The sequence below is a fragment of the Dipodomys spectabilis genome, unplaced genomic scaffold (assembly GCF_019054845.1).
Source record: "Dipodomys spectabilis isolate Male_0828 unplaced genomic scaffold, ASM1905484v1 ptg000225l, whole genome shotgun sequence".
Lineage (NCBI taxonomy): Eukaryota > Metazoa > Chordata > Mammalia > Rodentia > Heteromyidae > Dipodomys > Dipodomys spectabilis.
The window spans coordinates 1,662,789-1,677,335 of NW_024870902.1; the positions used below are offsets into that span (position 1 = coordinate 1,662,789).

The 14,547-nt window shown below is 42.6% G+C and overlaps 1 protein-coding gene across 2 annotated transcripts in view; it reads left to right on the plus strand.

The window, feature by feature from the left end:
* Positions 1–14,547, plus strand: part of Sec24d (SEC24 homolog D, COPII coat complex component) — an 84,167-nt gene that overhangs the window by 58,487 nt on the left and 11,133 nt on the right. For both annotated transcript variants that reach the window (XM_042697587.1, XM_042697586.1), the window contains exons 12-19: positions 3,403–3,594; positions 4,739–4,832; positions 8,101–8,217; positions 8,764–8,934; positions 10,747–10,843; positions 10,954–11,099; positions 12,809–12,947; positions 13,892–14,010. In XM_042697587.1, the coding sequence (XP_042553521.1) occupies positions 3,403–3,594; positions 4,739–4,832; positions 8,101–8,217; positions 8,764–8,934; positions 10,747–10,843; positions 10,954–11,099; positions 12,809–12,947; positions 13,892–14,010 (1,075 nt within the window). The remainder of the gene's footprint in view (positions 1–3,402; positions 3,595–4,738; positions 4,833–8,100; positions 8,218–8,763; positions 8,935–10,746; positions 10,844–10,953; positions 11,100–12,808; positions 12,948–13,891; positions 14,011–14,547) is intronic.

Genomic DNA, 14,547 nt, shown 5'->3' on the forward strand with positions numbered 1-14,547 from the left:
CCTGCAGGTGTAGTGACTGGAGTTTCTCTTAGCCCATTCTTAGGGAAACTTGAGAAGTGTGGATTGATTTTCTGCAGAATACGGCATATGTTAGCAAGGAGATCTCTAACAGGGTTTTTGTTGGTTTGGTTTGGCTTGGTGTCTGTACTGGGGCTTGAACTCAAGGACTGGGCACTGTCCCTTAGCTTTTTCTGCTCCAGGCTAGTGCTTTACCACTTGAACCACTGCTCTACTTCTGACTTTTTGCTGGTTAATTGGAGATAAGAGTCCCATAGTCTTTCCTGCTCTAGGCTGGCTTTTGAATCTTGACCCTCAGTTCTCGGTCTTCTGAGTAGCCAAGATTAAAGGTGTGAGCCACCAGTGGCCCACTCTTAACAGGATTGTTTTACATCTAAATCTGAACTTTAATCTTGGTTAATGTGAAAGAAAACTACTTAAGTTTCTGAAAATGGTCTCTCTGTTGTCTGAAACTGACAGCAATGCAGTGTATGTACCCTGTTTTCTTAGACCTGTTACTCCACTAACTCTTTCTTACCAAGACAATGGTGGTATGATATAAGATAACAAATCATACTGTGTCACCAGAAGTCCGTTCCATTAAAGTGGAGATGTGGCTTTGGCAAAAGATGGGAGCTGAAATAAAAGGTACCACTAGTTATTTCTGGCCTTATGCAAATCTCTGTCTTAGAAGTATACCACCTCTTTCCCCCCCTCTCCCCCCCCCCCAGGCAACTACTTCCTTTCCCTTTTTTATCTTTTAAAACAAAACTTGTTGGAGCTGTGTGTTTATGAAGCTTTATTTCCATGGTAAGATTGCCTTGTCACTTTGATTTGCTTCTTTGTACTAAAGTGGGAAAAACACACTGAATAGCCTTTTTAAATCACAGCCTGAAGTCTGAATTCTTAGCCAAGGGTGTGGTTATCTCTGAGCTAAGCCTTTGAAAAGAAAAGGAGTCTGTCCTTTCCAGTCAACTTTGAATTTGTGTCTTTGACCTTGAAAAGTTTCCAGACTTTTCTGACTTTCATGTTCCAAGAAAGACAAACCTTGAAATGTGTCCCCTGTTGTTCAAATCGGATTTCTAGGTTGAGTTTTTATTCGCCTGTTTGTTTTCAGTACATGATTTGGGGATTTTTCTGGTTCTCTATTTGTGTGTCTTCCATGCTGTTCTGTCTGATTTGTTTTATTGAAATGATAGGAGCAAGTATTGAAGACAGTGGTCACTAAAAAATGAAAGAGCAGCCTGTGTCAGACTTCGTGCTATCCATGATATAACTTCACAAAGCTGATAAAAAGTTAATACAAAAGAGAGACTGAGAATTAGTTTTCTTCTGAATATAACTTAATGAGGTAGCTATAATGTTGAAGAACTTTTTTAGGATGGTTTTTTTTGTTTCTCAAAAAAATGTTCGCATGGAGACAATAATAATATTTTTGCAGTAATGTGAAACGTTCTGATTACAAATTTACAAAAATGTAAATTTAGGTTCTTCGTGAATCCTGCCAATCCCACACTGCTCCTTCCCCACCACTTCAGTCTGCCCAGATTCACTGGGAAATGGCAATGAGCACCATGCTCTATAGTTTTTCTTTTGTGTCTCTTGCCTTAGTTGACTCCAAATTAACCGAGGAATGAGAATAATATGTCATAATTTGTCAGATATTTCTCCTTATGTGATGAGGTTGATGGGAGGCTAGAAACTTAACCAGTAGTTTGCTGGCAATCAAGCCCTGGTTTGTAGTATCAGTTCATTCTGCGGGGTAAGTACTTAGAACTGGCTGACCTTAAGCTGTCAAGGTGGTGGCACGCAACCAGAGTTGCTTCGTTTTGACTTATTGAGGGCTGTGACTTGCTATCCCAGCCAGCATTTCCCTATTCTGTAAACATCCTCAGTCAAACCTCCAGTTCTCCACACTGGAGCAGGGAGGTCCTGTGAGGCCCGGGACAGAGGCCTTGTGCAGCGCTGTTTATTAACTGCTGGCTGTTAAAGCTGTCATAGACCACAAGCCTAGTGAAGATGATTTATGGGAGTTTAGAAGAGATGACTTCTGATTGGTGTATGCAGGGAAGTTTCAGAGAGGAAGGATTTGTATGGAGAGGAGAGGGACAGCCCAGAAGCAGAGTGATACAGCATGGCATGGTACAGTTCAAGGGTAGATGTGAGTAGTCAGTCACACAGCTGAGGATACTGAGGTACTGGGGAGCAGGGGGGGGCGGGGGTAGTCATAAAAGACCAGGTTTTCTCTGCCAAAAAGCTTTATAAGGGTCCAGAACATAAGCATTTACCAAGTGCTTTTAGAAGGAGTTGGGATTTTTTTTTTGGTATTAGGGTTTGAACTCAGGGCTTGTTTACTCTGCTTTGGAGCTCGGGTTTAGAGCTGTACCACTTGAGCTAAGTCTCCAGTTCCACTTTTTTTTTTTTTTTTTTGGTCCGGTCGTGGGGCCTGAACTCTGGGCCTGGGCACTGTCCCTCAGCTCTTCAGCTCAAGGCTAGCGCTCTGCCACTTGAGCCACAGCGCCACTTCTGGCTTTTTTTTTTCTGCTTATGTGGTGCTGAGGAATCGAACCCAGGGCCTCATGCATGCAAGGCAAGCGCTCTACCACTGAGCCAACTTCCCAGCCCCTCCACTTTTTTACTAGTTAATTATAGATAAAGAATCATGTAGATTTGTCTGCACAGACTGGCTCTCAGTACTCAGATCTTAGCTCCTGAGTAGCTACAATTACAGGTATGAGTTACTGGTGCTTCATGATTATGAAAATTTTTTAACTGTCAACCCAGTTTTCAAGACCACAATGAAGAAAGGAAACAGAATTAAAGAACCAGTACTGGTCAGCCTGCTGAAGCATCAAAGAAACTGAGACAGGTTAAGATAACACCTTACTGCTATACTTCCATTTTTCTTTTTCCTGGGTTTAAGCTCTTTTTGCTATGTAGAAATGGAGCAAACCAGGCTCTTCTTTAAAAAACTATATCTCCTAAGCAAAATAAGGTCTTCTTTTTTAAAATAACTGATACCTAAACATTAAAAATGGTATGCATATTGTATGGTTTTCACTGGATCATTGAACACTGTGTACTATCACCACTGGAAACGAGTCTCAGTGTTAGATATTAGGGACAGAGCAAGAGAAAATAAAGTGTAGATGACTAAAGACTCTACTGGATTTGTCTGCCCAGGTTGGCTTCAGCCCTCAGTCCTCAGATCTTAACCTCCTGAGTAGCTAGGATTACAGGTATGAGTCGCCAGCACTCAGCTTCAGTATTGTTTTTTCTAGTAACAGAAATGACAACTAGAACTTTAAACACATCTTCTTTCCAATTTCCAATTTCTTTCATAAAGAAAACTATGCTGTTCTAGACTGATTTTAAAAAGACTGTAAACACTTATTTTTCTCACAGGGAAGAGCAGGAAGAGACATCTGCCATTCGAGTTGGTTTTATCACCTATAACAAAGTTCTGCATTTCTTCAATGTGAAGAGTAATTTGGCCCAGCCACAGATGATGGTGGTGACTGACGTGGGAGAAGTCTTCGTTCCTTTGTTGGATGGCTTCCTTGTCAACTACCAAGAATCCCAATCTGTGATTCACAAGTAAATAGCAAGTGTTTGGTCATTTAACTGCAACTGGACATCTGTGTCTAATTGCATTTTGTTTTAATTCCATTATACAGTGTTTTATTTCGTCATATGCAAGGGGGGCTTTGTGACATGGTTTGTAAAACGCTATCATTTCTGTTAGGCCTATTTCTTTTTAATATATACCAGTATTTAGAAGGAAGAATTTTAGTACTCACTTTATTTTTAAAAATGTATTTAGTGGTATGTTTAAGTAATTGTACAAACGGGCTTCATTTGAGTGCGTCAGATTATGAGAATAATGCATCTTGATCTATATCACACCTTCCATTGTTCTCTCCATCTCTCCCAACCTCACCCTTCTCAAGTTCCCTAGTTCCATCTTCGCATGTGTACATTGAATATTGTGACTGTATTCTCCCATCCTTCTTCTCTCCCGACCCGTCTGCTCCCTCCCTAAGACCTCTTCCCCTTCTGACAACACGTGGTTCAGTTTCCTTGTATTTATTTTTGTTGTTCATGGGATTTACAACATTGGAATCTTTCCCTGCATATGCCATACTTTAGCCAGTTTGTTTGTGTATATATGCATCTGATTCTGTACGTGTTTTCATTTATATTTATAGTTTAGATCCAACTTCCATATATGACAGAAAATATACATTCTTTGTCTCGCTGAGCATGACTTCACTTAACATAATTCCAGCCTTTCCACTTGCAAATAAGATAATATTCTTCCAGTGGATGAATTGAATTCCACTGTATTATACTCACTTTCAACCTTGTGAATTTTTTGTCTTGGCTAGGAAGGTAATGCAAGGAGATACTTTCTGCATGTGAATGGACATAGTGATGCAATTAAAGATGCAGCCACAGGTTCAAGAATTTAGGGTGTATGAGAGGAGTAATGAATATATGTACAAAAAGTATGATTGAGTAAACGTGTCCCAGCCAAATCTTAGGTTTGGCACAAACCACAGTAGGGCATCATTTCCTAAGGAATATCTTTATCAGTTTACTTACTTTCCCAGTAGGTAAAACTCTGTCTTGGGTGTCCTACATAAAATACCATGAGTCTTTTAGCTTGAAATGTTAGTGATTTATTTATTTTTTTGAAATTTATGGCCATCATTTAAAACCACTCCTTTATTTCCTATAGTTTATTGGACCAGATTCCAGAGATGTTTGCAGACTCCAATGAAAATGAGACCGTCTTTGCTCCTGTCATCCAGGCTGGCATGGAAGCCCTGAAGGTGAGAAGCCATTTGTTCAAGCTGTCAAATACGTTTTCAAAACAGTGAAACAGAGCCTGGCGCCAGTGGGTCAGGCCTGTAATCCTGGCTATTCAGGAGGCTGAAATCTGAGGATCCTGGTGTCTACCAGCTGGGGCAGAAAAGTCTGTGAGTTTCTTATCTCCAAATAACCTCCAAGAAAGCCAGAAGTGGAGTTGTGTCCCAGGTGGTGGAGTGCTAGCCTTGAGTGAAAAAGCTAAGGGACAGCACCCAAATCCTGAGTTCAAGCCTCAGTATTGACACAAAAAAAAGAAAGAAAAGAAAAACCAGACAAAAGAGAAAGTTTCGTACCTCTTCACCAAAGCTTGCAGACTGCTAGAGGCTACTGAAAACTCCCCAACAGCCTGCAGAAGGAAACAGCCAAGACACCATTGCTTCCTGTGCTTACATTCCAGCATGGCAGGATTTCCAGCTTAGCTCCTCCCTTCTGCTTTTAGATGACCTTGATGTGATCTATTTTCAAATCAGTTCAGCAATAGCTGGATCACGATGTGAAGAGTTCAGTTCCCAGATTGCCCTCCCCTTCCTTGGGACTTTGAAATATGTGAGGGGCAGGCCTTGGGATGGCCAATGACAGGAGGCGCATGCCACTCGGGCCTCTCTGGCTACCAAAGGTTGGCCAAATGTGCAGTCAGGAAGCTGAACCCAAACAACTCTGGGTCAGTTTTCTAGTAATCCAGACAGCAAACTAATGACAAATGCCTTGGAGGCACCTGCTCTAAGTGACGATTACCTTAGCATGGAAGTAAATCTCTCTGGCTCTGAGAGCTGATTCTCAAAATTAGTTTTAAATGTGCTTACTTGTTTTTAGACTTACTTTTAAACTAAAATGACTAGTCATAATACACTGGTACAAGTATCAGCAATAACAGAACAAAATTGAGGGTGTAAACCACTCTGCACAAGTTTCATGTCTAAATTTATAGTGTGATTCTAGTGTGGCAACTCTTTCTGAGACTTTTATTTAGATATTGTTTGGAGGAACTGCAGTTTGAACTTTGGGCCTTGTACTTACTTTTTACTTGTTGAGATAAGAGTTTTGCAGATTTGTCTGCCTAGGCTGATTTAAACCATGGTCTTCAGATCTCACTCAGTCTCTTGAGTAACTAGGATTATTACTATTATTATTACTATTATTATGATTAAATGCTTGTCATTCATAAGGCATAAATGGCTGCTGCCAATGTCTAAATTACATGTATAGTAGATATACAGTACTGCATATGCTTGATTGTTCTTCCCGTATTGCCACCCAGCTCCCACTGAAGACATGTCGCTTACCAGGAAATCTCAGTTTCTCATTTGATCACTTCAGTTACATACATTAACCTTACTTCCTCTTTTGGGCACGTTTGCTTTCTGGGAGGCATTCTGTATTGTCACAAAATTAAGGGTAGTGAATTTGTGTGGGAGCCTTGATGAAAAATTGGATTTCATTTAAATTCTTAATTTTTCTATTACTTTTAGAGGTGTGTGTTTTTAAATCTTTAACTATTGTACAAAAGAGGTCACAATTCAATGTGTCAGTTTATGAGTACAAGGCATCTGGATCAATGTCAGTCCGCCACCATTCTTCATCTGTCCCAATGTCATTCATTTCCTCAAGATAAAAATGTGTGCATTTTGCTGTTGTTGTTTTGTTTTGGAGGCAAGGTGTCATTGTATAGCCCAGGCTGGCTTTTCTTCAGCCTTCCCATTGCTACAATAACAGGCATGTGCCACCATGCCTGGCTTACTGGGAATGCTTTAAATGGTGTTTTCATAGTAATGAACGTAACAGATTCTAAATTGTAGTCCTAGAACTTTAATATTTTTGACATATTCAGCTTAGCTTCCTAGCTACGACTCTTGACTTCCCTTGCCTCCTTTCTTCCTAGTGCCATCTCCGTGTGGGACTTTCAGTGCACAACGTAGACAAGATCACAACTCACATCCTTTTTCACCACTAGCTCAGCCAAGCCCAGACGGCCCGCACAGGCCTGTACGTCAGCTATGACCCACTCTACCCTGGCAGCTGCCCCGGCAGCCTTGTGCCGTGTGGTTTAGAGATGGCAATGTAAGGGTGTGGGCCAATATAGTGCATTATATTTCATTTCAATACATTTTGTCATTGGGAATTTGTAGCTCCTTAGGTATGATTTTAAATTTTTTTTTTTTTTGGTCCGGCCATGGGGCCTGAACTCTGGGCCTGGGCGCTGTCCCTCAGCTCTTCAGCTCAAGGCTAGCGCTCTACCACTTGAGCCACAGTGCCACTTCTGGCTTTTTTCTTCTTGCTTATGTGGTGCTGCGGAATCGAACCCAGGACCTCAGGCATGCAAGGCAAGTGCTCTACCACTGAGCCACCTTCCCAGCCCCTGATTTTAAATATTTTTAATGCTGGATTGTCTTTCATAGAGTCTGAATCTTTTCTTTGTCCTTGTGGTTCTGGAGATCAAACCTGCGACCTTGCCCATTGGAGGAAGTGCTCTTCCCTTGTCATGCCTGGAAGCTGGTGCCCTGTGTCCTCAGTGGCCTTACCCACCACCACTTGCTTTGTGCCTTCTTCCATCAAATATGGCTTCATTGTCATGTGTATGCACTGGAGGTCTGATGTCCTGGGATGACGCATCCTGGGGATCCTGTCACGTACTCTGGCATTCTGGGATTTATTCCCTCTTGAAAGACTCTACCATTGACTAAACAAGTGCAAGCTTTCCCTGTGCCATTTCACTCTGCTAGCACTGTAAAGCTGTGTCCTCTAGATCTACATTTAAATATTGGTTCTTCCATTCCACTTTTATAACTGTTGGCTTATCCTGGCTAAGCCTGAGTTTACCAGTCTATCTAGTGGAGAGAAAAGATCCTGCCCAAGGTTATTATTCACTTAGGTGGCTGTAGTATTTGGCTCATAGAAAGAACTTAAATACTTTAATATATTTCTGATTCTCTTAGAACCTTCCTGCTGGGTCCCAGTGGCTCATGCCTATAATCCTAGCTACTCAGGAGGCTGAGATCTGAAGATCACAGTTCAAAGCCGGCCCAGGCAGGAAAGTCAGTGAAACTTATTTCCAATTAACTGCCAGAAAAGCCTGAAGTGCAGATGTGCCTCAAATGATAGAGCACACTAGCTTGAACACAAAAGCTCAGAGACAGTACCCAGGCTCTTGAGTTCAAGAAGACCAGAACAAAAACAAAACGAAAAACCCCTTTCTATGTAAACATGTTCTCTAATTCTTTATTGTTATTTTAGGCAGCAGAATGTCCCGGGAAGCTGTTCATCTTCCATTCCTCCTTGCCAACTGCTGATGCTCCAGGGAAGCTGAAAAACAGAGATGACAAAAAGCTGGTTAACACAGACAAAGAGAAGGTATTATGTGAGCAGAGGTGTTCTATGGCGGGAGGCGGGGCCAGTGTGTCCTGTGCTTAAGAAAGAGGAGGAGCTAAGTCTACTGTATATGTTGTAGGAATGTTTGGAGTACAAACCCTGGTGGTGTCTATCCACAATATCTAAATTGAAATCCGAGCCCAGACTTTTTTTTTTCCCCCATGTAGGATCTGTGAGGAGACATAGGAAGCAGTGGGGGGGGGGGGGGGGGGGGGTGAAGCCTGTGGGAACAGTAAGGCCATGGATGAAAGCATCAACAGTTGACCACATAACCTCACATGAGCACCCCTGCAGTTCCGAACCGGGACAGCAATGCTAGCTGGCCCCCTAGGGTCCAATGGAGGAGAATCAAGTGAAACTGAAGATCATACAACTGTTTCTTTAAGCCAGTTCAGCTAACTGGAAAAGAACCTATATGTATATATATGTTTTCCCTCTCATTTTACAATTTCTTGCAGAGTTCAATAGAAACTTAACTTTAAACTGAAACTAATTTGGTTTTGGCTTTCTTGGGTCTTGTGCCTACAGCTACTCTTCCAGCCCCAGACGAATGTGTATGAGTCTCTGGCCAAGGACTGTGTATCCCACGGCTGCTCCGTGGCGCTCTTCCTCTTCCCTAGCCAGTATGTGGATGTGGCCTCCTTGGGTGTTGTTCCTCAGCTCACTGGAGGAACCATCTACAAATACAATCATTTCCAGGTAAATGGCAGCCATTTGTCCTTCTTAGTCTTCTCCCATGTTGGTTTTGATGCTCAGCTTATAGTTTAAGAAAGCTCCCCTCCTCTGTGGCCAAAATTGACAAAGGTAAGTTTGAGGACACAGAGAAATGGTGCATATTTAAGTTTTGAGGGGCAATAACAGGGTTTGCACTCAGAGCCTCATGCTTACTAGACAGGCACCCCGGAGCCTTTAGCCTGACTTTTATTTTGGAGATAAAGTTTCCTGGATTTTTCTTTCTATACTGACTTTAAATGACAATCCTCTAGACTTCAGCCTCTGGAGTAGCTAGGATTACAGTCATGAGCCACCATCTCCTAGCATGTATTTCTTAATGAGGTCCTAGACTATCTGAGCAGTGCCAGGGTTCCAAGCTGGGTGCTGTTGTGTGTTCCCTAGAGCACCAGCCCCATAGAACATGGGACCGAGTGAAGCACAGGCAGTGGGGACTCTGCAGTGGGACCCTCGAGGCTCACCGTCTTCTTCCTGCTTCTTTACATTACTGAGTCAGGCACTAATCCTGAGTAAGCGCTGAAATAATGTTATTATATTATAAGGGATAATGTTCTCGTAATCCTATAGAAGAAGGCTCTCTAAAACACAAACAAGGGGAAAGTTACTTTGTAATCGATGAGAATTAAGAGTGCTAATTTGGACTATGCTACTCTCACTTATTTGCATTTATTGTGCATTGTTGGAGAAGGAAATCATATTCTGGCATATTTCTTAGATACAAAGTAAAAGATTTAATAGCTTTAATCTCCCATCCAGTGATATTACACGATAGAAGTGAGTCTGTATAAAGACTGGGATTGCTTCCTGTTGGGGGTTGGGGAGCTGGAGAGGGAGTTGTGTGCCTCTCCCATGCCTATCACCTGTAGGTGAGAACTTACAGAGCTTCCCTGACCGGCCAAGGGGCTGCCCTGCAAGCCTGGCACTCAGCTTATTTGTTTACTCTCCCGAGTGAGCTCTCTGCTCAGTCCTGCGCACATGTGCACATTGCACTGATGTTGCCTGTGGAGAATAGCTTTCAAAAGTAAACTGAGACAAAAGTAGTTAAGAAAAGGAGGCGAATGGCCAGGCATGATGGTGAACACCTGTAGCCTCAGCTACTCAGGAGATGGAGGCAGGAGCATCCTGCCCAGGCAAAGTTAGCAAGACCCTAGCTTAAAAACAAAATCAGTGTGGAAGTGCTGCTGTGAGCTCCAGTGGTAAAGCACTTGCCAAGCAAGCTCCAGTACTGATCCCTAGCCCCCCCCCTCCAAAAAAAGACACATAGGAGGGTTTCTACTCATGTTGTGTATGGAATACCCCCTGACGGAACTTCACCGAGCTCAGTTCATGGTGGCACAAAAGAACCCCAGCCTCATTAATTTAGGTGTTAACCTTGTCCCTCACACTAGACCCTCCAGTAGATCATTTATTCTATTTTCACATTGGAAAATTGAAATGATTGATTGGTTTTCCCCTCCCAAATGTTACAAAGATGAAATATAGCAGAGGTTTCATTTGGAAACTTAAAGTATCATTGTCCCAAGATCATATGTATAGTTTGTGTATGTTTCTTTAGCTACGCATATAAATATATTGAATTAGGATGAAAAATAAGAACTATTTTAAATCAGGTTAACACACACACACACACACACACACACACACAGTTATTTGAAGTATTTTGCTGCACGCACGCACACACACACACACACACACACACACACACACACACACACACACACAGTTATTTGAAGTATTTTGCTGCCCTCTGGTGGTCTCCGATGGCTCATTCTTTTATAGATGCATTTGGACAGCCAACAATTTCTGAAGGACCTCAGAAACGACATTGAAAAGAAGATAGGCTTTGATGCCATCATGCGAGTTCGCACCAGCACAGGTAACCTTCACTTCTGCCACTTTCATTTCTCATTTGAATCATTGTTTTCTTTTCAAATTAAATAAAAAGACAGTTAAAACAGTCAGAGGACCCTTTGCTTTTGTTGGTAGGTTTCAGAGCCACTGATTTTTTTGGTGCAATTTTTATGAACAACACGACCGACGTGGAGATGGCGGCCATGGACTGTGACAAGGCAGTGACTGTGGAGTTCAAGCACGATGACAAGCTCAGCGAGGACACTGGGGCCTTAATCCAGGTGATTTCACGTTTAGTCGCAGCTTGTGATGGGCACAGATGGGCGGGGCCTGGGGACAGAAGCCATGTGAACAAAGGTGCTAGATTCTTCATTAAAAAAAATTAATGGGAGAGATTAAAGGAAGCAAAGACATATACAAAAGGAAATGTACTCATTACCTGATTCACGTCATTGCCATCCTCTCTCTGTACATCACTTTTAAAGTAACAATAAAGTAAGTAATTATTTAAAAATAAATTTTAACTCTCAGCTGGGTGTCAGTGGCTCATGCCTGCAAGCCTAGCTATTCAGGAGACTGAGATCTGAAGATTAAGGATCAAAGCCAGCCTAGACAGGAAAATCCATGAGACTCTTATCTCCAGTTAACCAGCAAAAGGCCAGAAGTAGAGCTGTGGCTAAAGTGGTATAGAGTGCCAGGTTTAAGTGAAAAAACTAAGAGACTGCTCCCAGGTTTTGAGTTCATAACCCTGTAGTGGTACGCACGTGCATGCACACAGACAGACAGACAGACAGACACACACACATACACAAACACACACACACACTTCATCTCTCCTTTTTTAAATGAAAAGTCATTAGAGCACCATATTATGTGGCTTCCAAGTCTCATGCATGTACATATGGTAAAATATGATATACCATACATGAGTCTTTGAAATGTGACATAACAGTTCTATGTCATTGCAATGTGGCGTAGCACACCCATGCCACTGCAAGGTAACCCAGTAACCGTGTGTGACATAGCATGACAGTAGCAAATGGGTTTCCAGTGGCACCGGCTATTGTCAGCATTAGCACTCTTTTACTCCTGCCAGGTGTGCATCAGTCTGCTGATGTCACTGTAGCAAAGTACCACAAAAAGAATTTTCTCAAAGTTCTAGAGGCTGGAAATTCAAAATAAAAGACTTCTGAAGGCCATCCAGGATGACTCTATTCTAGGCCTCTCGTTTTGGTTTGTCACTGTCTTTCTGTGTCTGTGTAGTGTTCCCACTATTCAAGTTCCTCCTCTAGTAAAGACACCAATTACATTGGATTGGGGCCCATCCATAGGGCTCTATTATAGTTAATTTACCTGTTGAAAGGTGCTGTCACAAAAATTCAGCTAGTCTGAGGTATTGTGGAGTAGGACTTCATCTTAAAAGTCTGAGGGTGTCACAGTTTGGCACATAAGAACATGTCAAGCACATTAGCATATCTTAAGCAAGTAAAATCAAATTTAGCTTTGTAGTGAGTAAGATTAACTAGGAACCCTGGAGATTTTTTCCCGTTAAAATAAGAAAAAAAAGTATCAAAAGGCATAGTTTTCAGACATCACACTTGAACAATGAAGAGAGGCTGGCATGAAGTTAAAGATTATTAAAGCTATTTGTGTGCTTAACAAGAGATGCGCCTTGAGTAGGCCTGTGATTTGTGAAGGTGTTGGTTCCTGAGCTGAAGTGTGGTAAGTGAGGTCTGAGAAATGTGAAACACAGACCAGCTATGCAAATGCGAGCAGATGTTTATGTGTGAACAGCCCATCGATGCCACGTAAGAAATCTGTGGTCCTTGTTCCCTTTTCATCGGTGTTGCTCACAAGGATAGAAAAAGATCCCATGAGAAACGGAGAGATCTGTCATCTATGCACACTGCTCTGCAAACGTTGATGCAATCAAGTTAGCGTAGCCGGCTATGTGAGCCATAATGCCCTTGCATCGATGTTGTTTCCGCAGTGCGCCGTGCTCTACACAACCATCGGTGGCCAAAGGCGACTTCGGATTCACAACCTTGGCTTAAAGTGCAGCTCCCAACTAGCTGAGCTGTACAAGAGCTGTGAGACAGATGCCCTCATCAACTTCTTTGCCAAGTCAGGTAACACCCTGGAACCCTGCCGTCCTGTAAACCTTAGCAGGCAGTACCTAAAAACATACTATGGTGGTGCAGCTCTCTGGTAGATAAATTATTAAACTGCGTGCTGGTGGCTCATGCCTATAATCCTCTTACTCAGTGGGCTGAGGTCTGACAATGACAGCTTGAAGCCAGCCCAGGCAGGAAAGTCTGTGAGACTCTTCACTAAACTCCAAAAAAAAAAAAAAGCCATAAGTAGAGCTGTGGGTCAAGTGAGTGCTAGCCTTGAGCACAAAAACTCAGATGGCACCCATGTCCTGAGTTCAAGTCCCAGGACTGGCACACACGAAAAAAGAACAGGAGTGGAGGACAACTCTAATAATTAATGAGGGAGACAACTCAGTGCAGACTATAGTTTCAGACTATAGTTTCCTTTCTAGTGGGTAGTCTGAGTTAAAATGTAGGAAGGTGATGCGAAGGGTTTTATTATGTATGTGACAATGCCCTGTGGCAGGTGAGGAAAATGTCCATGGCTCCTGACTGTGCGTGATCATCCGTATCTTGATGAGTCTAAGAAATGGGGTGGGGGGTACCCACAGTAGTATTTTCTTTGTCTTTCCTTCTGAAATGCCTCAGTGAGATGTCACAAGCAGCCCATCAAAATTCCACATGTCAAAAAAAATGACCAACTGGTCTTTCTCTTTGCTTTTATGGAGAATTCTGATTTTTATATTCTGAAGACAAATCTAGGCCAATCGAAAACATTTTGCTATAGGGAGCCATCGTTCTCCATTGGCTAAGTCACCATCCTGAGTGGAGAGACAGCCATCAGCAAACAGCTTTAACACCCTCAAATGCCGCTCTCCTAGTTAGGTGATCTAAGATAAATAGTTGTCTTTTCTGCTCTTTGGAGAGATCAGATTCTAAGACTTTGATGTCCTTTTTTGTTCACGCTTGTGTGCACATAGCTTTTAAAGCAGTTCTACACCAGCCTTTGAAGGTGATCCGGGAAATCCTAGTGAATCAGACAGCCCATATATTGGCATGTTACCGGAAGAATTGTGCAGGCCCATCGGCTGTCAGCCAGGTAAGCCACCTGTGGTGCTTAGACTGTAAAGTATAAAATGCAATTACCTATTCTTTCAGCAGGGAGCTACAGAAGACAACAGTGGTGCAGGCGATTAGGTGCTGGTCAGAAAGCCTACAGCCAGCAAGACTGAGAATACAGTGGGCAGGGGGTGGGATTACGCTTTTTTTTTTAATATAACCAACATTGAAAAAGCTGGCCTTGGGGCTGGGAAGGTGGCTCAGTGGTAGAGCGCTTGCCTTGCATGCCTGAGGCCCTGGGTTCAATTCCTCAGCACCACATAAGAAAAAAGAAAAAAGCCGGAAGTGGCACTGTGGCTCAAGTGGTAGAGCGCTAGCCTTGAGCTGAAGAGCTGAGGGACAGCGCTCAGGCCCAGAGTTCAGGCTCCACGACCAGACCAAAAAAAAAAAAAGAAAGAAAAAGCTGGGCTTTCTAGAGTGCCAGACCCAAGAGTCACAACATTATGTGTAAACAAAAGAATGTTGTCATAATATAAACAGGATTCTCCTCTGTGTATAGAGATGGATATTTTGCTGG